A 25000-nucleotide genomic window follows, 5' to 3' on the forward strand; every position below is an offset into this window, starting at 1 on the left:
GTGGCTCAAGAACGTTGATAAACTTGCAGCATTAGCAGTAGGTTTACTAGTTAATTTTTGGAACCATAATAATATTCAAGGCAACTGAGTCTTGTGACCACTATCCCTTGCTGTTAACCACCCTATACTGTACTTCCCTTCTCCAAGAGGGCCAAATCAATTTATAAATAGCCATCCAATTATCAAGGTTCCGTCTGAAGGAAGATAGTATATAACGCTACCTGGTCATCAGGGGGAGTATATTCCAGAGGAGTGGGAGGTGCTGAGTAGTGAACCTCTCTCTCTCCAACTTGTTTTATTAATCTGCTGGTAGAAGCTTTAGATCCCTGGGTTCTTGCATTTATGGGACTATTTAACTTGTGAAGCTATAAGAGATTTGGTCCCTAACCACAAGGAAAGCAAGGCATAGATCTCTGAAGAGTTTATATGACACTGAATAAAGTGAGAAGACTTCTCTGGTAACTTACTTTTTTTAAGCTCGTGATCGTCTTAGTACCTTTTGGGGTCTTCTGACTATTTAATATGCCCAGTGGGGTACATCCTAAAGGGGGTGTTTTATTCTACAAATTACCACATCAGTGCTGAATATAAGGGGGCAATCAAATCTTTAGATATGGATGATATTCCTTTGGCAATTAGCTGTGCTAAGTAGAAGGACATCTTGACTACTAACATGGCGATTAACGTAGAACCATCTACAAGTTCCAAGGATTCTAACTACATTCTCATTTTGAAGTGGGGTATTATCTTTTCTGTTTGCTGGGGAAGGAGCTCTACCCAAACTTGACAATGTTGCACTTTTTAGCATTTACTTTGAGCTCATTTTTATTACACCAGGCATTTACAAGTGTAACTTCTTGTTGGAAAGCCTGGGCATTAGGGGCATTTGAGAAAGACTCCCAGCTTGCAAATTGATTAGCCAGAGCTTTTGATTCTTGGACTGGGTATAAGAAAAGTAAATGAATGAAAGAGGTCCTAGCACTGAGCCTTCTGAGACGCTACGGATTACCTTCATATTCTCAGACATTGCACTTGCCACCCGTACTGTGTGGATCCTGCATTATAACCAATTGGCTATCCATTTTACCACATACTGTAGGTATGTTTTTCTAATGCATTTAGTTTACTAACTAGGACAGCATGGGGGATACAGTCAAATTCACACAAGGAATGCTGAGAACAAATCACTTTATGACGCAGCTTTCGGGTATGAACCCTTTCTCAATACTAAATACATACATATACACAAAGCAACTGCTTTTATACAGGCCTAGTAGTCATGTGACTGCAGCCAAAGTCACATGACTTATTCAAATGTACAATTTAAAAAATTTAAAGAAACACACTGCAAAAAAGCATTTGTTAAAAAAGAAACTAGACATATACATATATATGATCACATTTCAAAACAATATCTAGCACATATATATTCTTAATTATAAAAATATAAAAAATATACATATATACCTATATGTTTAATATAAACTCTAAAATTATTAAAACATAGGTGTACACATACATGTACACAACAGATGCACTTATTAACATCAATGTATAAACATGCTCATACGCAGGTTAATAAAGGTATCATTTCAACTTGCGTTGTAATCCAATAAGAATTGGTTTAATGCTTACTGTACTGTTAAGGCCAGGAGGACTATCAGCTCCCAAACGCACTATCCATTGATATTCTTTAGTTTCAAGAAAATTATTAATATCACCACATCTGAGTGAGGAATCACCAAATCAATGACCCTAAATCTAAATGTATGCCTGTCCCCACAAGTCTCAATATGCTTATACAAGGCATTCTGACTATACTTCCTCCTGATTTCTGATTTGTGTTCAATAATCCTGTCCTTAAGTCTCGTGTAGTCTTACCAATGTAGTATGCAGGACATACAGAGCATGATGCCATGTACACCACATTGGTAGTAGTACAAGTAGCTCTTACAGAGAATGTATATGTATGGTGTGTAATCGTATGCACATAACTATTAGATTCCACATATCTGATCAAGTCTGAGCAACAGGAGCAGTTGTGACATGCATAGGTACCAAAATTAAGTGTAGGGCAGATGGGTCTATCAAGCACAAATTCAAAGAAGGACGAAAATCTTTATAGCATAGCATACTTTTGAGGGTTTTCATATTTCTAAAGCTAAAGAATGGCTTATCACCTAACAATTTTGTAAGTTCAGGGGATGCCATTAAAATAGGCCAATATTTATAGATAGTGCGCTTAACAAGGGAAACCTTACTTGCAAAACCAGTCACATATCTAAATCTTTGCACAGTAGAGTTTACAACTTGATTTATCACAACATCAGGGTTCGTAAGATTATAATTCCTGAAGTATGGGGCATATAGTGAGTGCCTATTGCTAGATACCTGGTTCTTCATCTCATTTAAAATAGACAATGCATAGCCACAATCAACAAAATCCTTAAATGTATCATTTAACTGCTCACAAAAAACAATATCATCTGTGTTGAGCCTACTCACTCGAATGAATTGAGACTTAATCACACCTCGAAAAACATGCGGGGCATGCATGCTGTCCGCATGCACATATCTACCCACAGATGCCTCCTTCTTAAAACAGTGCCCAATAATCCATCCTTGTAAAAAATGTTAACATCAAGGAAGGAAGCCTCTTTACTAGTAATGGTCTTAAACTTCAAAAGGATGTCGTGTTGTTCAAGTGTACAAGATATTCTTCTAAGCTGTCCCTAGATCCATTCCAAATTAAAAAACAATCATCAACAAACCGTTGATAGAACACAACACGTGTGTCAAAAAAATTTTTTCCATCACGTGTTGTGTTCTATCAACGGTTTGTTGATGATTGTTTTTTAATTTGGAATGGATCTAGGGACAGCTTAGAAGAATATCTTGTACACTTGAACAACACGACATCCTTTTTGAAGTTTAAGTCGACCATTACTAGTAAAGAGGCTTCCTTCCTTGATGTTAACATTTTTTACAAGGATGGATCATTGGGCACTTCTGTTTTTAAGAAGGAGGCATCTGTGGGTAGATATGTGCATGCGGACAGCATGCATGCCCCGCATGTTTTTCGAGGTGTGATTAAGTCTCAATTCATTCGAGTGAGTAGGCTCAACACAGATGATATTGTTTTTTGTGAGCAGTTAAATGATACATTTAAGGATTTTGTTGATTGTGGCTATGCATTGTCTATTTTAAATGAGATGAAGAACCAGGTATCTAGCAATAGGCACTCACTATATGCCCCATACTTCAGGAATTATAATCTTACGAACCCTGATGTTGTGATAAATCAAGTTGTAAACTCTACTGTGCAAAGATTTAGATATGTGACTGGTTTTGCAAGTAAGGTTTCCTTGTTAAGCACTATCTATAAATATTGGCCTATTTTAATGGCATCCCTGAACTTACAAAATTGTTAGGTGATAAGCCATTCTTTAGCTTTAGAAATATGAAAACCCTCAAAAGTATGCTATGCTATAAAGATTTTCGTCCTTCTTGAATTTGTGCTTTGATAGACCCATCTGCCCTACACTTAATTTTGGTACCTATGCATGTCACAACTGCTCCTGTTGCTCAGACTTGATCAGATATGTGGAATCTAATAGTTATGTGCATACGACACACACCATACATATACATTCTCTGTAAGAGCTACTTGTACTACTACCAATGTGGTGTACATGGCATCATGCTCTGTATGTCCTGCATACTACATTGGTAAGACTACACGAGACTTAAGGACAGGATTATTGAACACAAATCAGAAATCAGGAGGAAGTATAGTCAGAATGCCTTGTATAAGCATATTGAGACTTGTGGGACAGGCATACATTTAGATTTAGGGTCATTGATTTGGTGATTCCTCACTCAGATGTGGTGATATTAATAATTTTCTTGAAACTAAAGAATATCAATGGATAGTGCGTTTGGGAGCTGATAGTCCTCCTGGCCTTAACAGTACAGTAAGCATTAAACCAATTCTTATTGGATTACAACGCAGTTGAAATGATACCTTTATTAACCTGTATGAGCATGTTTATACATTGATGTTAATAAGTGCATCTGTTGTGTACATGTATGTGTACACCTATGTTTTAATAATTTTAGAGTTTATATTAAACATATAGGTATATATGTATATTTTTATATTTTTATAATTAAGAATATATATGTGCTAGATATTGTTTTGAAATGTGATCATATATATGTATATGTCTAGTTTCTTTTTTAACAAATGCTTTTTTGCAGTGTGTTTCTTTAAATTTTTTAACTTGTACATTTGAATAAGTCATGTGACTTTGGCTGCAGTCACATGACTACTAGGCCTGTATAAAAGCAGTTGCTTTGTGTATATGTATGTATTTAGTATTGAGAAAGGGTTCATACCCGAAAGCTGCGTCATAAAGTGATTTGTTCTCAGCATTCCTTGTGTGATTTTGGATCTTTTTGGATACAGTCAAATGCCATGACCAGATCAAGGTATGCTGTATGGAAAGTGTCACCTCTGTCAAATATCTTGCTCCATGCTAACACACTGAATTCCCCAAAAATGACCTAAATATTCCCCCCAATTGCTGAAGTCAATTATCGTTTTTTTTTGTGCCTAGGCATCATTCTTGGTAAAGGAGGGATTCTGCTCAATACCACAGTCTTGCCTGCATTTGTGGCATGCATGAAGAGCTCTGACATATCTTGCTGTATATTCCTAAGGGTTTTGCACCCCAAGTCATTCACCTCCCACATGTAAAACCACCGTGTCACAGTTGTATTTCACTTGCAAAAATGCGTAAAAGACACTTGAGAAATCTGAGATCCTAGCACCTGAAAGACAACTCACTGTCACTCTGTCTTTGCCTTGCTTAGTCACACAAGACTCTGTATCTCACTACGATTATTAAAACATTTTGCTTGTGGAGTAGTCAGATGTACTACATTTCAGACCGGTTATCTTTCAGTGAATCTTTGTTGAAAGTGTCTTTGAATGTGGTACAGTGTTTTATTTTTGCTGAAATTTAATCCTTATAGGTCTAGGGCCACTTGTTAAGGAGTAATGCAAAGCATAAAGCTGCAGTAAGAAATGTGCCTTCTGTGAAGGTATGTGTTCATTACCTGAAATGAGGGGGGTCACACTTTTTAAGTTTTGTGCTACTAGGGAGAATGCTACAAGGAGAAATGTAGAAACTGAAATGCATCTTTTCGGTGAAGTTGTCCCTATGGAGCAGAAAAAGACAACAATGTGCAGTAGCATAGCTTGGGTGTTGCAAAGGGTGCAGCACAAGTGTTAGGGGATGTGATTAGATGATCCTGCTCGGTCTTCAATCCATACTGGCAATTAGAAATAAATGCAGGCATTGCATTAGCAGTCAGAAATGAAGTGCTGCAGCAGTGTGTGTGTGTGTGGGGGTGGGGGTTAGTAGCTACTTGCTACAAATCATTTGTTTATAATAAAAGGAGAAAAGCGCCTTTTTCTTCTCTTTAACTTAAAGATAAGGAGTGGTACTATTCAGAAGAGGGGTGACACCAGGTGTAAAAATAGGTAGCTGCACCTCAAACATCAAAGATAAGAATATAAGCCTTATGTCATTGTGTAACAAACAAGGCTGTTAAAGGTACTGTACTTTTTCAGTCATCTTTCTCTTACTGTTTGACAACCAAACTAGTGAAATGTATTGCATTTTTTATAAGGAAGAGAGGTTCGAGCTCTCCTATACTCTTTTACCATGGCTTCCTTTGTCAAGGATTCCACGGCTTGTAAGCAAAAGATTAGTAAAAAGTAAAAAACAGAGGTAATATGCATTTCTATTGGCAGAAAGAGTATCCCTTTGCACATGTAGAAATAAAATCAGTTCTAGGAAAACTGTAACATCCTGTATATGTAAACCTAATTTGAATTGGAATCTAATATAAGGAAAATATTTTCTCTATTTTAAAACACTATGAAAACATGGAAGGAGAAAGAATGCAATGGCACAATATGGCAAATTGATATACCTAGTACAGCAGCAGCATGACGCACCAATACAGTATAAGGATGGGGGTGGAGACAGCAAGGTAGTGCCAACCATAGTGAGATCTAAAATCAAACCAGGAAAAGGGATGAGACAGAAGCTACAACAGGGGCTCAGCTTTGATAGTGGTTAGGCCATAAAAAATGATCCTGTTACCTAAGGCAAACCCCCCAGCGACAGACAAACAGAAATCCAAAACTGTAAGTAATGTCAGTAGGGGAAGTGTGAAACCTGCAACAGAGTTATACTCAGAAACATACAACAAATGTTACCACAGAAACAGAGAAGACAAAAATAGAAAAATAAAGGACCCTCACACCAAACTGAGAAAAGAAATTGAGAAAAGCAGGAGAGTGTGGAGTACTGACCCTACTTCTTCTAGTGTAAAACAGAGGCTAGAAGCAAAGGCAGACTTTCCACAACTGGTACCTGTAATCCAAGATGGCAGTTAAGCAAACGATAACTTTATTCTGGAGATACCCTTTGCAGTATGTGGGAAGCACTGAAGAAAATAAAAAGAGAGCAGTATCTACTCACTGTAAGGTAGGGGAAAGCAACCTAAATGAAAAGGGAGCACTCAAGATCTGTACTAATAGCAGAAACAATAAATCATACAATAATGTTTGTTTAGAACTCCCATTCGTAGTGGAAGATGCAGAAATAGCTGCAGTGCCAGTGTTTTGAGACATATTACTGAAGAAAGTAATCCTGAGTTAGTGGGCTTACAAGTAAGCCACATAAAACTTTTTAAAAAGTCACAATGGAACACAAAAAAATGTGAATAAGTTGTTTCCACTACTTCGTATCCCTACTTTGGAGTTATAAAAGACAATATTTTACATCAGAAGTAAAGAGATGGAAAATCTACATCAATTTCTAGTGTCACATAGTGTTATATGACACTAGTAATGAAGCTGGTCCTTAGTCATGTGTTGGGAGGTCACATGGGGATGAACAAAACTAAAGCAAGAGTGCTAGCCAGATTTTACTTGCCAGGCACAATGAAAGGATTGAAACACACTGTGCTTCTTGTACAAGATGCTAGAAAAGTACACTTCATCCTGGATATCAATGTCTCGAACCCAATGCCAATCATAAAACAACCCACTCAATGTATTGCTATGGACAATGTGGGGACACTGGTAAAATCTAGAAATGGGTATCCGTACATACTCCTCATAAAAGGACAATGTTGCCAAATTTCTAAAAGCAGCGTCATTATGTAAAGATAAGCATATGGTTATTAACAGAGACCTGGTACTGTTATACACCACAGTAGATATACCCAAGGAGATGCTTAATGACCAAGGTGCTCTCTTTGTTTTAAGTGTACTGCTACAGTTATATTAGTAAAACAAACAGTAGAGGAAGCCCATCTACCATCCACAAACTAATGATAGAGTTAAGATGTTTAATAAAAAACAAAAACGTAGTAGTTTTTACCCTACTTACTGTTTGCAATCAGAGGTGTGCAAAAAGCTTCAAATGAGCTTTTCCTAGCTGAACTGCAAGGCAACCATCAATGACAGATGGTTGATATTGCAAAGAAACGAAAATGCATTCGTTAAAAGTGTGATAGAAAAAGCGTTAGTTTTCAGGATAAACTAAAGCTGGTGATGCCCGAGGGAGCACAAGTAGAAAGCCCAGGAAATGCAATGAGTTCATAATAATAATGTCCATCTTATGGAATTTTAACCAAGGAGATATACAGAAAAAATTCTGGTGAAATGTCAGGATCCATTTAACATGTAGGAAAGAACAAATGCAGTAAACTATACAGATAGCAAAGAAAAAGAAGAAATTTATCACGTTAAATATGATGAAGCCATGGAAGGAAGTAGAGAATTCTACAGACAACTTGCAAGCATACCTCTCAACTGTACAGATTTTTGCCTGATATTGTTTTTCTGTTTTTCATATTGTGGCTTTCAGGCAAATTAGTGGCAAATCATTAAAGAGTGAAGTTAGAAAATAATGACAGACATTTGAGTTTCAGGCTTAATACTCTTCACAAAATTCATGCTAATGCAAAACATGTTACTCTATCAACTTTCTAAGTTTGTAAGAGCAATTTTTAAAAAATGTCCCAATTTTGGGGCCTTTGTCACACTTTTATATATGACTTTATCCAGATTTCTTGCTCTAAGAGGTATGCCTGCAAGCTAAAGATTGTAAAGAAGAGACAAATGAGTCCTTACCTGAAATACAGTTAGAGAAATCTTTGTCAAAAGTGCAAAAGTAGGAAGTGAGGAAAAAATGTATTAAGAAATAAAGGGTTGTTCTCAGAAATGAATGGAAGATCTAAACTAATAGAACAAAATAGAAAGACCACATCCAAAGTAAGGGTTAGACTAAGACCTTCTAGATTACTAGAATTACAGAAACAATTAGTAAGATAAGTTCAGAAAATGCTCAAATTAGACATGTCAGAAGAATTATAAAGTGGCATAGCAGCCCACTATTGTTAGTTCCTAAGCCTAATGGAAGCATCAGATTCTTTAATGACTTTAGGTAACTGAACACCATTTCAAGGTTTGATAGTCATCCCAGGTCAAGAACTGCTGAGGTGACAGAGAACCTAGAAGATCAGATACTTGACAACACTAGATTTGATAAAGGGATACCACCAAATACCACTTACCTGGTCTGCTAAATAAAAAAAAAAAAAAAAAAAAAAAACAGTATTTGTAAACCCGGATGGTCTATTTAATACATAATGTTATTATGCAGCCTGCATGGAGTCTCAGCCACCTTACAGAGGATGATGGATAAAATACTGAAGATTCAGTCTTGTAGCATACCACATCGTCATTCATTCAGAGGACTGTAAATCTCACTCACCTCAAGTGCAAACTGCATTAGGATCGATAGTACTATAAAAACCAAAAAAATAAAAATGGGTGTGGTGGATGCCAACTATTTAGGGCACCTAATAGGAAGATGGGTGGTAAAAGCACAACTAGAAAAAGAAATAAAGGTCAAAACAATTGTCCTGTACCATTTACTAAAAGAATGCTAAAGCCTTTGGGGTTCTACAAAAAGTCTGTGCCTGATGTGTGTTCTTTGACAGAACTCACAAGGGAGGTGCAGCTCATGTTAAGGTGTAATAGTCTCTTAATGCACATAGAGCATTTAATGAACTAAAAAAGGTACTTTGTTCTGAACCTGCATTAATAACTCCTGCACTATAGAGGTTTATTCTATATTCCAAGAAAACATACAGGTAGGTATGGGGTCAGTGTTAACTCAATGCATTCAAGGAGAGGAGCACCAAGGTGTGCTATCTTAACAAGAAGCACAGCAATACAGAAATGAGATAATCAGACAGTATCAGCTAGATAACAAGGTCTTACTTGCCAAAATGTGAGGCTTAAAACAATGCATCACGGATGATCAGATTCAAGACAAGACACCAGTTCCTCAGAGAGTGGATCATCTAAAGGAAGACTCTAGAAAGCTCAGCCCAGTACCTTGCAGAAGTACCCGCTTATAAGGCTAGAAACTGGATCTGGGAGAGGACTACACCTTGGAATTTCCTTTTCATAAAAGACAGCCTGTAACTTGGAGTGGCTTTGTGGACAGACTATTGGGTAAAAGCAACCTAACGTACCATGTATTTTTATTAGAAACTGCATAACCAAATGGGTTATTATTTTAGTTTTCCTTTTGACTTGTGAAAATATACCTGTATTGTATACGTCCTGCCTTGGGTTTACTCTCTCTGTCTATATAAAAACACACACACGCATGCATTTTTCCCCTACATCACTCCTTCCAAAACTACTTTCTTGCATTAAAGGCCTTCATGCCTTCTAATAACCCTTCCCGAACCCACCAAGTAATTCATTGCCTTCTGGATAATGCCCTCCTTTGCACCTCTATACCGATTCCCTTTACATACACTCTCCCTTTGCATGCAACTCTCTTACACAAGATTCCACCTGCCAGAGGCTGTGACAGTCAGGAGTACCAGATACACTTCTACCCTGCAAACTAGAGGCCCAAACCTATCTTTTTAGTAGATTAGCAAGGTTTTGTGCCTTTCGGCTTTTCCCGGTTAGGGGTCGCCACAGCGGAACTCCGGTCCGCTAATGATTGGCAGTTGATTTTTACGTACTGGCTTGCCAGGCCTGATGCACAACCTTCAACGAAGGTATGCCCATTCACGCATGATTCCACGCAGAAGATGCTCTATCTGAGAATCAAACCAGACAGCGTCTTACTGTGAGGTGACAACGCTACCGCAGCACCAAGGTATTTGTCAAAATATCTGTCTGTTATATACATACTAAATGAATCATGTAAACTCCCCTTACAGATTTCTACAGATTCTGGGGAAAATTACTCATTAAAAAAATGTTGTATTCGTGCAAAAATCATCATGTTCCTGAATTTCCCAAAGTTCCAATATACTCCAGTTATGGGGAATCATTTGGGGAGCTGGCATAATTGTTAAGGTATTTACCTCACAAACACATGGTACAAGTTCAATTATCATCTTTAGTTACTACCTGGTAATTGGTTAGGCATGTAATAATATACAAATTGATTGCCTAGTACTATATACTCAACAGTACCTATAAAATTTTGGGGGTTGGGGGATTGGCTAAGTGGTTACTCCTTTAAAGAAAAGGAAAATGCAGAAAATGCATTCTTATATTTTTAAAGCTGTAAGGTATGAAGATGTACATGTTCATACACAGGGATATAGTTTATCCTAGGGTTGAGCAAGAACAGAGCCAGGTTTTGCATAGGAAGTCTTTCAGAATGGTTTTAAAGGACTTGAGGAAGGGTATTAGTCTGATAAATACAGGTAAAAAAATTCAGGCCTTAGCAACAAGGTATTGGTACAGACCATGCCCAGCAGATTTAATAGGTTTGTGAATAGAGAGGAGATTTTGGTCACTGGATCATAATAACCAAGTGGAAACTTAGTTTTGTAGAATGGCAGCCAGGGGCAAGATCTTCCAGGGGACAAACTTCAGGTCTGCCTCACCACTAATGTGGAAGGAAGAGGCACGGGCACATTAAACATGAAATTATAGCCGCTAGGAGGAGAAGACTTGGAGGACTGATTTTGAAAGTTGTTTTATCATCTATGCTACACCAGAGTAAAGCAATTGTAAAGACTGGGATTCACCCAGCATGTTCTCTGAGGTTCAGAGTGGGTAACAATCAATAGCACAGATCAGAAGAAATGACAGGCATTGCCAAAACGCAAGTTTAACTATTTGCGATGTTTATTTACAGCAGTCAAAGCAAGTTTTTTTAAAAAAAATTTGTACAATAGGAGGATTATGAAACATGGTTTCACAGCTCATTCCGCAGCCCTGATGTTATTTATTGAGCTGAGTTTTGCACTCTAGTTTTTCTTTTTTTCGATAAAATAATTAAGGATTGGCTGTGGGCATTGTATGTTGCAAGTGACATCTGTAAGGGAGACGACCACCCCTTTTAACCATCATTTTTCCACTTTAATTCATTTCCCAGTAAAAAAAAAAATGCAGAGGGAAGAGTAGGGGAAAGCCCCCCTTATAGGTGTTACAGTCATACAGTGAAACTTTTATCCCTCACTTCATTCGCAGACCACATTTATCTTTAATTTTAGCTGGGCAAAACTTGTTTGATATAGGCATCAATTATTCTACACTCCTGTAGTATATTTCTACCATCCTGCACCTTAACACCTGGTGCCAAGTAGGACTTTGGGTGAATAAGTTGCGACTGTTCATCTCAGCTAATCCAGGTTTAATGGTAACACCTGCCATCAGAAGTGTCAGTGTCTCCTGAAGTAAGGCATACAGATCTGCAAGTTCAATGACAGAGAAGGAAGGATGTACACAAGCAGTTCCACTTTGCTGCATATTTGTACCTAAAGGAAGACATTATTATTATTTATTACCATCATTATTCGGACAGCCAGAAAGAATCCAAGATTTTCCCTGGAAGATCTGTAAAGCTGGCATAATTGTAAAGGTTTTTACCTCACAAACAAGAGTTACTGTAGAAACAAAGTTTTAAAATGTAAGTGGTCATCCAGTCAGTATTGTAGTGTAGAGTATATGGTTGAGAACCATCCCAGGAGAAGCTAAAAGATCTGAAATCACATTCTTATGGGCCACTACTTAGCCACACAGATGAGGCTGCACCACTACAGAGCTACGATGATGAGACTGAGCATTTCTGTCATTTTTTCTGAGTAAATGGGGAGATCAAAGTAAATACATAAACATTTTCTTGTATTCTACAGAGAATGAGTTGACTACTCATTTACTTCTGCAAAATAGCAGATGCTGAGAAAAACGGCATTCTACTTGGTCACAAACAGTCATACCTCTTAGCCTCACAGATTTCAAAACCATAGCAAGTAGACATATCAGTCATATCTAAGGATTAAATATTATAGCACTTAAAATTTGCTTATGCATACATTTGTGCCCTGGGGGTTGCAAAGGATAATGCCTTATTAGCTTCTTTGGGAACACAACCTGTAAAATTAGGACCCTTGTGGTGCTAGCATACATTTGTGCCCTGGGGGTTGCAAAGGATAATGCCTTATTAGCTTCTTTGGGAACACAACCTGTAAAATTAGGACCCTTGTGGTGCTAACAGATGCACACCTAAACTGCTGTACCATATATTCATCCTTATTGAACTAACATATGTTCCACAGGTTCATAGCTGTACAACAGGCTAACAACCACTAGGGCCTTTATAAACCTAGCCGTGCAAGCCAAAAGTAACTCAAGTTTATACTTCAGACATTTATAAAGGAGGTGATTTTTGGTTAGAACAGGATTTACTGGCTGCCTATATCTATAATATGCATATGAGCTGGGTGAATTTCCAATTTCCCATCCAATGGTCCAAGCTATGCTTAAATAGGGTTAGACAAGGACCTTGTTTCACATGGATGAGAATTCTCTGAGATACACATCGGTCTCTCCAACATGTTCTATTTATGCTACAAGCAAAATTTAGGTCTTTGGATCAAATAGTTATGATGTTGTTTGTTTTGTTGATGTGCAAAAGGATCATTAACAGTTATACAGAGACACATGGTACTTTCTAGTGATGAACAGCCAAGTAGTCTACCAGTATAATTTTGCAACATAACTACCATCACTGAAAACAAACATGCTAAAAGACTGCACAAACACACAGCACTTGTAAAAATGTGTACTGAAAACACTCTGCACAATTAGGTACTAGGAATAAACATTTTTCATTTTTTAACTTTTACCAGTATCAAGCATAACAAACTAACAATGTGGCAGCAGATGTTTTGTGTACTCGAATAGGTGCTGTGGGATTTACATCCATCTGAGTTATGACCAACTCAAGCAGATGAGACCTCAGTTTTAGCACCTCATCCGAAAAGCAATACACTCAGGAAAGCAGCACCCCTCCCCCCACTTTGCTGCACTGCAGTGTCAGCTAACAATCTAGCTGGTGCAGGAATAGAACCCACAGCCTTCTGCACCAAAGGCAAGTGTGCTGCCTGTAGCAATACTGACACTGCTTTTACTTATGCAGAAAGTTAACAGAACAACAGGTATCTCATAGTTTTGACTGATCTTAATCTTTAGTGACTAACCAGAAAAAAAAATGACAGATAATGCAAAAATACACGGCAAAATCAAGGGCATTCTGCAAAATGAGGGACAACTGACAGGTTATGCCACCAACAAACACACACACAAAAAAAAATAAGTTTTAACATTACACTAATATATCTGTATTGTCACCCTACCCAAACACATGTGATTGTGCAAGCACATGCACAAATTCCGGATAAAGCCAAAATAATGTGCAAAGTCCCCAAAATCAGGGAGACAAGGACATTTTCTAATTCACTCAAAAGGTTAACAGAACAGGTTTTGTATCAACAGACATTTCCGAACAAGAAGAAGAAACCTTTAATATATGGCATTACTGCCTAACCCTCAGTGTTTCAGAATAAAAATCAAATATTTTATGAAGGACAGAGCAAAAAATATGAGGCAAATTAGGGAGAGTTAAGATGCATGCTCGAAGTTAATGCTTCCGGGTCTATATCATGAAAGCGAAAAGACGTTTAAGTGAATACGTAAACATTGAACCGTATAGCGCAAAGTGGACTTAAAGCGAAAGTCAAAAACTGCGAAAATGGAAATATTGAATTTCCATGATTGGCCCATCTGTGGATTAGTTGCATAAAGTAAGTGCTGGATAGTTACGGAGTTTAGGACTGGGTGCAGGTTAAGGAAAGTGTTAGATAAGTAATGTATGTTAGATTTAGTGTAGGGTTTTTAAATGTATGTATGTGGATTATTTAATTTTGTTTGTTTACATTTTCGTAGGGGAAGTGTGCGTTAGTTACGGACCTTAGGGTTAGGGAGGGATTAAGGATAGTGCATAGTTAGTTGTGTATGTGGGGTTTAGTGTACAGTTAGAAGTAGGGTTTTGTGCTTTAACCAAACCCTACTTCTAACCTAAAGTAGTGTATGTATGTGGTTTATTTATTTTATTTGGGTAGGTAGTATATAGGTAGTGGTTGGGTTGGCTATGACAGTTCGATTTTTTTTTCTGCTGTTTAGTGCATTCAGGATTTTCGCGGTTTGCACTATAGGGGTTGATGTTTTGGTATTCACGCATAGGGTTTTTCGCTTTCATAATATAGACCCAAAGCTTCCTTCCTCCCTCTCAGTGATTTGCTACCAAATGCCATTAGCACTCAGAAAATAATGAATTGCCTGAAAGAAGCATAACTAGGGTGTGATTAAGGAAGCGGCTCCTCTGGATATAAGCTGTCAGGAGGCATGATCGTCAAATGCTGATGGAATGGGTGTGCAGTACCAGCACTGATTTCTGAAGCCTGAGGATATCATACTTTCATAAAGGAGTGCTGATGCTGCATTAACATCTTGGCTGAACTGCAGAAGTGCTCAGTGTCAGATGAACTTGTGCTAGAAACTTTAGCAAGCTGCTTGTTACAGTTGTAGGAAGCAACTTTGAGTTGAGGGTTTGCTTATTTGGGGATCTGCACAGGGCACTAGATGAGCCTACTATGGCTCTGCTCATCGATGCCATGTGCAGCTGTTGCTAATCCTCAGTTATGAGCAGCAGAAGCATCAGTCACAGAAAGAATGGTGATCACCAACAATTCTTTTAACTATGGTCTAAATGTCCTGAGAATATATTTTTTGATATACCACAAGGGTGTGCCACTAGATACACAAACACATCATAAAATCTGGTCCACTATGGTACCCCTGTGACTAGCTCCTGGAACTCATTCTCAAATTCACTATAAAATTTAGAGCAGAACTTGGAACTGTCATTAGTCAAAGTGTAGCAGTTGAGTAGATGAGATTAAGCAATCCGCAAAATATAGAGCAGCCAAGAGGTATTTAAACAGCATAATCTCCACACACATATGGTATATATTACTTATAACCTTTTGACACAATTGCATTTTCAGCAAAAGATATGTGTTGCGACTTTGGCCTGCAATGACATCCGATTTCCCTGAGGTGTGAACCCAACTAGGAGTCTAAACAAAAAAACTCCATTCCCAAGAAGCTCTCTTCACCCTAGAAAATGCTGACATCTGTGCAGTCACTGACACATGGTTTAAAGCCATGGAGAGCACACCAACAGTGCAAGGTTATAATGCCTTCCACACATTTAGACCAACTACTACACAGAGAGGGACTAAAGGTGGAGGTGTCTCTATTTACATCAAAACTAAATATACTTCTACAAATGCAATCAAAAAATGTTCTATTTTGCTTTTCTTGTTTCAGTAAATGATTTACCAAAACAAAAGTGAAAAAACTAAATATACCTCAAGGCTGGTCAAATAGGACAATGCACTTGAGCTGCTCCATGTTCAAATCACCATAGGCAAAACACAGTATCACCTCCATGCAAGCTATAGGTCCTTCTCTATGACCCAGGAAACCCATACATATTTAAACTTAATGGAAACACTTACCATCCAACCCATTACCATATTCATAGGTGACACTAATTGCCACACTATTAACTGGGAATCCTATATGACACCAAAGGTACAGTCACTGAGATTCTTGGATTTTGTAAACACAAACTCTATGGACCAGATAGTCAATACACTAACCAGGCACAAACATACTGGATGTGGTTCTCACTAATACGGCAGAGTGCTGCATACCCCCCCACACACACACACACACACACACACACACACACACACACACACACACACACACACACACACACACACACACTGTAATGTCTTCTTTGGTAAGCTCAGACCACAAAATGGTTTCCTTTGAAGTAAAAATAAAACCCAGTTAACCAGCTAAAACTGGAATATTCAGGAACTACTCTAAGGCTAACCTCCTTCTATTAAGTGACAATTTGGCAACATTTCAAGACTCAATAAACCCTGAGAACACTGCTGTCTATACAGAACTGTTCACAGAAGCCCTGTACAAGCATGTTAGTAGCTGCATAGAGGCAGCTATACTCACCAGGGAGAAGAACAGAACTAACTCAAAAAACAAGCCAACCTGGTTGAATCACAAACTTAGTAGGCTGTATAACAGGAGGAAGAAAATCATGGCAGAAATTAGAAGGTGCAGCACTCAGCAGGATAAAGGCACTCTCAAACTAAACAAACAACTCAGGGGCCAAATAAAGTCTACCAAAGCAGTAAATTTGGCCTCCTTGGCCAAGGACAACCATAAGGCATTCTTTAGCCATGTCAGCAACCTCAAAGGCAATACACAATTGTGTGCAGAGCTAATTGTGAATGGAGCCACCTACACTGAACCAGAAGATAAAGCAAACCTACTGGCCGATAAATTCACCTTGAACTTTAACGCTCTCTCCCTCTCTCAACCTTCCTTCAGGAAATACCATCAAATATAACTCTACCTGCTATCAGAAGGGAACATGTCTATAATGCTCTCTCTCTCTCTCCCCAAGACCAAAATCACTGCATTAGTGGGCCCAGACATTATCCCAGGATGCCTTCTAAATAGCAGGAAATATGACCCATCATCCCCTGTGGAATTGCTGTTTAGCTACAGCCTCCAAGCAGGCTTTGTGTCTCATGAATGCAGAATAGCAACAGTCATCCCTCTGCACAAAGGTGGGTCATCTACAGTCCCTGGAAACTACAGACCCACAAGTCTCACTAGTCTTATATGTAAAGTCATGGAAAAGATCAATAGTGATATAGTAAACCTCCTGACACTGGACCAATTCAGTTTGGTTTCGCAAGGACAGGTCATGTCTACTCAACCTGGTGGATTTATTTGAGAAAGTCACAAAACCAATGGATGAGGGCAAAATGGTTCACACTGCCTTCCCTGACCTGGCCAAGGCATTTGTCAGAATAATCCACTCAGATATTGTTGACAAACTCAAGAGGTTAGGTACAAACTCATATGCCACCCAGTGGACAGCCAAATGGCTCACAGACAGGACCCAGGAAGTTAGACTTGGGGAGTCCACCTCTACAAAGAGGCCAGTCACAAATTGAGTCCCTCAGGGATCAGTCTTTGGGCCGCTTCTTTTTGGCATTTACTTCTCTGAAGTCAAGGCCAATGTCAAAGGTCTCTGGTTGACTAAATTTACAGATGATTGCAAATTAGGAGCTGTCACTGAATCCCACACTGAAACAAATGTTCTCCAGGAAGGGATGAAACAGACAAACAACTGGTGTCAGAGCCAAGGACTAAAACTAAAAGCTAAAAAATTAAATCCTTTGGGAAGTCCTCCACCCCTGGTAACTATCATATTGACAACACATCCCTTAGAAGTGAGCTTGACCCAGTAGTCAGGTACTTGGGGATATACATAGATAGTAATCTGGCCTTTGACCTTCATGTGTCTACAGTAGTGAGGAAATCATTCTATGTTGCTCAATTTATAAACAAAGGTATGGCATCCAATTCCAAGGAAGTCATTGTTCCATTGTATTCGGCATTCACCAGGCCTATCACTGAGTACAGTGCCCCTGTTGGTATGCACCTAATCAGGCCTATCCAACAATTAGAAAGTCCACAGAGGTTCCTCACAAAAAGAACAGAGGGCATAAGTAAAATTTGTTATGCAGACCACCTCAAGGCCCTATCCCTGTATTCTGTCTCCTACAGGCTTTTGAGAGGAAATCTATGCCTGGCATACAGAACATTGTCAGCCCCACTCTGATGGACTTTCTGCATATCCACAAAACAAACAGCACCAGAATTACCTGTTGTAAAGGCTTAAACCTCACCTGTAATATAAATAGGACCTGCTGTAGAGATGGGAATTTATCCTAGAGGCTACCCATCTCTGGAACAGGCTCCCCATCCATGTGAAGCGGAGTTCCTTCCTAACCCAATTAAAGTGCAACTTGGACAATTGGATGGGGAACAGGAAATTTATCCCTTGTTTGGCGCCTATGTCTCTAATGGACACAGGCAACCTGTAAATGGTTCATCTCCCAGGCCTCTGCTTGTAAATGTTTCAACTCCCAAGCCCCTGCTTACACTTATAGAGGGTATTAGAACTTGCCAGAGATTTGGGATGCATGGCTAAGCTTAAAAAGGCCCTTGAGGTCATTAGCCAAATAAACACCTATGAACCTATAAATAGGCCAGTGCCAACTCACATTTCCTGCTAGTACACAGGGCAATAGTGCACCATCCTCTGTTTGCTTAGCTACCCTACCAATACCGGATTACCCAACTCAAGCAGTTCATGACAACATTAAGTCTCCCAGAATCTGCACAGTTAGAAGAATGGCCCTCAGATAAAAGAGTTCACCTACAGTCAAGAGTTTTTTGTCATCCAATGCCATTCCACATCATCTGAGGTTGAGCATTGAACTTTCATAACACTGCACTGTTTTCATCCACTATGCACTATTTCATACAACAGCAGTGACTGTGAAAATAGCATCAAATTACTGCTAGGCCCACCGAGACTTCTTGCACTGAAAACACTGAGACTTCTTGCACTGAAAACATATTAGTCCCTTTAAGACAGAACATCTGGAAATAATAACACCTAGGATAATGGGGTCCTTACATATAAACCAAAACATATTCATATATTCATGCAAAGTCAAAAGCGAGGCATGCAACAGTTATCTTAAAGCAGGTTAGGATCGGAGAGAACAGGCAATCAAAATCCACAGATTTACAGTAAAAACTGATTGTGCTTTGCAGTAATCATACCTCTCAACCGTCCATATTTTCGCAGAATATCCAGATTTTTGCCTCACATTTTTGGCCTGTTTTTCATGAAATTTGTGGTTTCTGGCAAATCACAGAGGACTGAAGTCATTAAATAGTGACAAACATTTGAGTTTCAGACTTCATATCCTTCGCCAAATGCATACCAATAGAAATCCTGGTATTCTAGCAACTTTCTAAGTTTATTAGAGCAATATATATAAAATCTGTCTCTACCAGATCTCATTTGCTAGGAGGCTGAGAGGTATAACAGTAATTATTTAAACACGTGCATATTAACAGCAGAGTAACAGATGTAGAAAGCATAGCTATTATTCACAGATATGATCAGCACACTGTGAACAATTCCTGAAATTTGCAGTTGTTTAACAATCTTAATCCTATTATGCTGAAGTGCAGAAATTCACTAGGGCAGGAACTTCAAGATACCGGAAGTTTCAGAAAATAGTAATGCTAAATGTTCTGAACCAATAATGATCAACATTCATTTACCTTGTACATACTTATTGCTTTCTGCACAGTCATAAACTTGTGGCCACGATGTTCAGGAACACACAATAAACAGACTAAACTTTCATCATCTTCACAGAACAGCTTCAGACTTTCTTCATGCTCAATACAGAGCTGATTATGGTCTTTCAGCTGTGAGTCTGGTCCACCTGTTTTATGTGAATGCTCTGAAAACAATGCTTCAGGCACAGATTCTGGAGTCACTGCTTTCTGCCTGGAATCTGGTCCTTGTGTCAACACCCTTTGAATTAAACTTGCTAACAGTCGGTTCACAGTATACTTTCTGGTAGAGCACTCCTGTCTACACTCAGGACAAGCAGGCTGTTTCTCACTGTACCAGACTCTGTCAATACATGCCCTGCAGAAATTATGTCCACACTCCAGCATCACTGGAACATTTAACACTTCAAGGCAAACTGAACAAATAAATTCCTCCATATAATCTCCAGTTTGTTTGCTACATGCCATCCTGAGAAAAGACTGCTTCAAACTTTTACTTTCATTTAATATGAACATGAGTGTTACTACAGGGACCTCCTCCATTTAAAGGCACAGTGTACATCTGCTGGGAACTTTGTATTGTACCAGATTAACTTGCTGGTGAAGGTAATTCAGCCAATCACTGTGATGTCTTCAATAACCACTTTTAGAAACTAGTACTGATTTATGCTATAACATCTTTGTTGAAACCACATTAAAAAAAGGGTCAAACAATGTGTCATTCTGAGCTTTGTCAGTCTCTGCTTACATGATTTTACAAATGGAATGTCTTTAAACTCTCAGTGGGGTTACTGAAACCTTAGAGAAAGGTAGGGATCCTGATTTCTTTCTCTTTAAATTGCAAACAACTTGTGTGGGAGGCACAGAGCTCCATTAACCATACCAGTGCTCAAAGACTGCTCCTGAAAAGAGGCAGCTGAATCTATAGGCTAGGACTATGAGATGCCTGGCTTATTGTACAGTGCAAATTAGTATAAGATGTGGCATTGCACATATTGTGAGTGATTCTAAAACACGGTGGGGTTGAGCAAGAGGTAAAATAGTACAATATGCAGCACATGCCAATCATAGCATAATTATATGGAAATGAGGAAATCCATGTAAATGAGCCACATGGATTATGGAAATTATCTCACACAAAATGGTGGATTGATTCACCAATGAACAAACTGGGACACTGCACCTATGTGCATACCCCTTTTGAACACTAAGATATATGGCATACATGATGTGAGTAGATTCCAGAATTAGAAACAGTAACGTGATAGCAGCAGCCATAGGAACCAGTACCTGCAGTGTGTATGTTTAGGTCTTTGTTACTAACAGATAATATACAGATAGCACCTGACATATCACCAGCAGACTATGGACTATTTCTATGTGGAAAGTGAGAGTTTAAGAAAGGGAGACTAAATGAACAGTGGCATTCACAAGTAGAGCAGAGTGGTATGCCTGGCATTCTCATTGTTGTGGATACTAAGGTATATGTTGTTTTAACTGGACACTACTCACTGACCTTACTGGGGACACATTAGGGATATTGCAGGTGTAGCCTCACAAATCCTAAGTCAGTTATTTGACATTATGCTACAGCAAGTAGAAGTGCATATCTGGTTCCTTTGGACTACAGAGAAGAAAAACAATATCACAGGGGCATTTTATAAAATAGATGATTTCTATGACACCCTGGATGCCATAGATTACACACACAAACAAACACACACACACACACACACACACACACACACACACACACACACACACACACATATCGCCATCCGGGCTCCACCTGGTGCAGGGACCTGCAATACATCAGCAAGAAAGCCCTCCACTTCCCGAGCTGCCAGGTGGTCTGCAATACCTAGGCAATAATTTATAATTTGTCTCTGCACCACCTGGATAGATGTTATCATTCATACATATGGCTCATATCCAACTTATAGTAAATGTTCATGGGAGAGGATTTCCCACAGGGGTCATCTCATTTGTCAAAGAACACACATTCTAAATAAAGATATCTGTACACATAAATACTATGCAAGCTAGAAGCAGGTCACATATAATATGTTGTTTTGTGTTGCATGTAGTACGGGATATACCATAGAGGCTTGGTTGCTGACCAGCGCCCACAATCCCCAGACAATGTGGGAAATCACTCACAACACATGTAGAAACATGAAATGCAGTGGAATGGGTGTTCAGTCGACTGAAGGAAAGTTCCCATTATCTAGCTATGCCAGGAAGGGCAATGCAATGCAGCTCAGACATCTACAGAAAGCTTTTTGCCGTGTGTCATGCAGCACAACATGTTACTGCTAAAACAGATGGAGCAGCAGGTAAACATCTTGGCAGCACCTTCTACACCACTCATACCAACAGCAAAAAGGTGCAGTGGATATTCAGAGGAGGAACATGCAACAGCTGTAAAATAACCAAGGCAGAGGTGGATGCAACACAGTGCAGCTCTGGTAAAGAGGCGGTGACTGATATACAGCTATAAGCTATGACACAGACAGCACAGAACAAAATTATGCATGTATTTCAGACTGAGTCTATGCAAGGTATTGCATGTACTGACCACATTGTGCATCAGTGATCATTGTATCCACATAGGCTGGGAGGTGGACAGTACATTGCTCTCTTCATTTGTACAGGTAAAGAACACAGTGACAAGTAAATGAAATAATATGAGATAGAGTAAGGTCACTGAACGTGACTACAGTACCCACATACTTTGAGGGTCATTGGGAGTCAGGGTCCTCATCATTAAGTGTTGGGATGAAGCTGTACAATGTGTCTCTTAGCAGTGTACACTGTGTTACAGTGTAGTTTTGGGGCTTGATTTAGTCCCTTTCAGGGAACGTACAGAACTAGAAAACTTTGTGCATTCATCCTGATGGTTCATGCCACTATCTTACCCTTTTTACCTAAATCCCCATCCCTCTGTGATTTCCATTTTCAACCACTATCCCATTAATAATATCTCCCTCCTTTGTTCTCTCCTCCACATGCCTTGCCCTTTATCTACTACAAGTAACCATCACATTGAGCCTTCCCTAACTTCACTGTTTCACTGCTTGCTCCATATTGATTTCATTGCTTGCAATTTGTTCTGCACCGTATTACACCCTCACCATATATGAACATTTTCTACTTCTTTTTCTCCTCTATCTATTACAATTTGACTTTCCCCCTAAAATCCATGAGATTCCATACTGTCAGTATAACAGCCTTATATACTGATCTCTCACTGGCCCTGATACTTTTAGAAACTTCACCATCTTCCATGCCCCTAGACATTTTTCATCACTCTCCCATACTCAACTTTCTTTAATTCATCTCTCGGTCAGAGCTTACTATAGCCCATTACTTCCTCCTGTTCTCCCATATTCTTATACAATTGCCTTCTTCTTCCTGTTTTGTATTCTCCCCAATCACTCCACTTTCCTGACATCTTCTTTATTTCTTTTCCAGCTCTCCTATCTTCTCTTCACATCCACACTCTTGATCACCGCTCTAAACACTAATGAAGCTTCTGCTATCATCCAAAACGTCTTCTTCACCTGCTGAAATGACACACACTGCCTTCCTTTCCCTTCCTCTTGTATCTCTTCTACATATCATAACACTTTTTCATCCTGTCCTCTCAATAAACATCCTGAATTCTAATTCCTTTTGTTACTTTTAGCCTCACCTCCTTTTTCATAAACGTGCTTGTTCCTCTCGCTTTCTCTCTCTTTCTTTATAATGTCCCTGCATCATCGTTATCCCTGCATCATCGTTATCCTTGTTGACTTTCCATCTAATCTTATAGGTTCACAGGTGTTTACTAGGCTAATGACCACAAGGGTCTTTGTAAGCCTAGCCATGCATCCCAAATCTCTGACAAGTTCTGATACCCTTGATAAGTGTAACCAGGGGCTTATGAGATGAAAGATTTACAAGCACGGGCCTGGGAGATGAAACATTTATTGGTTGCCTGTCTCCATTAGCGACATAGGTGCCAAACCAGGTACAAATTTCCTGTTCCCAATCCAATTGTCCAAGTTGTACTTGCATTGGGTTAGGGAGGAACTCTGCTTCACATGGATGGGGAGCCTGTTCCATAGATGGGGAAGTATCTCGGATCCATATCCATCTCTCCAGCAGGTCCTATTTATATCACAGCCGAATGGGTAATTCTGGTGCTGTTTGTTTTGTGGATATGCAAGAGGTCCATCAGAATGAGTTCTCCCCTCAAAAGTCTGTAGGAGACAGAATACAGGGATAGGGCCTTGAGGCAGTCTACATAGGACTGATTTTACTTACGTCCTATATTCTTTTAGTGAGGAACCTCTGTGGATATTCCAATTATTGGATATGCCTGGTTAGGTACATACCAAAGGGAGCATTGTACTCAATGATAGTTCTGATGAGTGCTAAATACAGTGGAACAATGATTTCCTTGGACTTAGATGCCATACCTTTGTTTATAAGTTGCACAACACAGAATGATTTCCTCACTACTGTAGACACGTGATGGTCGAAGGCTAGATTACTATGTGTGTCCCTAAGTTCCTGACGTCTGGGTCAACTCTAAGGGGTGTGCTGTCAATATGATAATTACCAGGGATGGATGACTTCCCAAAGGATACTATTATGCATTTCTTGGCATTTAGTTTTAGTCCATGACTCTAACACCAGTTGTTTGTCTGTGTCAGCACCTCCTGGATAACATTTCCTTCAGTGTGAGATTCAATGACAATTCCTAATTTGCAGTCATCTGCAAATTTAGTTAGCCAGAGACCACTGACATTGGCCTTGACTTCTGAGAAGTAAATGCCAAAAAGGAGGAGTCCAAGGACTGAACCCTGAGGCACTCCAGTTGTGAATGGCGTCTTTGTAGAGGTGGACTCCCCGATTCTAACTTCCTGGGTCCTGTCTGTGAGCCAGCTGGCTATCCACCGGGTGACATATGGGTTTGCACTTAACCTCCTGAGTTTGTCAACAATGCCCAAGTGCAGTATTGTGTCAAATGCCTTCAGCTTTTACCCTCTATTCACCACCCCAGCAAAACTCTTAAATTCAGACAAACCCAGCCACCTTACTTGCTTTTACTGTTTCACTGTTTCCTTACCTGTCCTACTTCACCTTCCTCTCCATATGACTTCATCACACACCTTCTGCATTTCCCTTGCAGTACTATGATTGATTTAATCTATACATGCCTCACCCTTACCACTTCTATTCTCCTACTCACTGGGTTATCCCTAC

At 39.2% G+C, this 25000-nt stretch overlaps 1 protein-coding gene across 1 annotated transcript in view; it reads right to left on the reverse strand.

The window, feature by feature from the left end:
• Positions 1-20266, reverse strand: part of LOC122813694 (zinc-binding protein A33-like) — a 165759-nt gene extending 145493 nt beyond the window's left edge. The window contains exon 1 of the mRNA XM_044086148.1: positions 19730-20266. Coding sequence (XP_043942083.1) covers positions 19730-20263 — 534 coding nt within the window. The 5' untranslated portion in view covers positions 20264-20266. The remainder of the gene's footprint in view (positions 1-19729) is intronic.
• Positions 20267-25000: the final 4734 nt, after the last annotated feature.

This window comes from Protopterus annectens, chromosome 10.part0 (genome assembly GCF_019279795.1).
Source record: "Protopterus annectens isolate FY-2018-M chromosome 10.part0, PAN1.0, whole genome shotgun sequence".
NCBI lineage: Eukaryota > Metazoa > Chordata > Ceratodontiformes > Protopteridae > Protopterus > Protopterus annectens.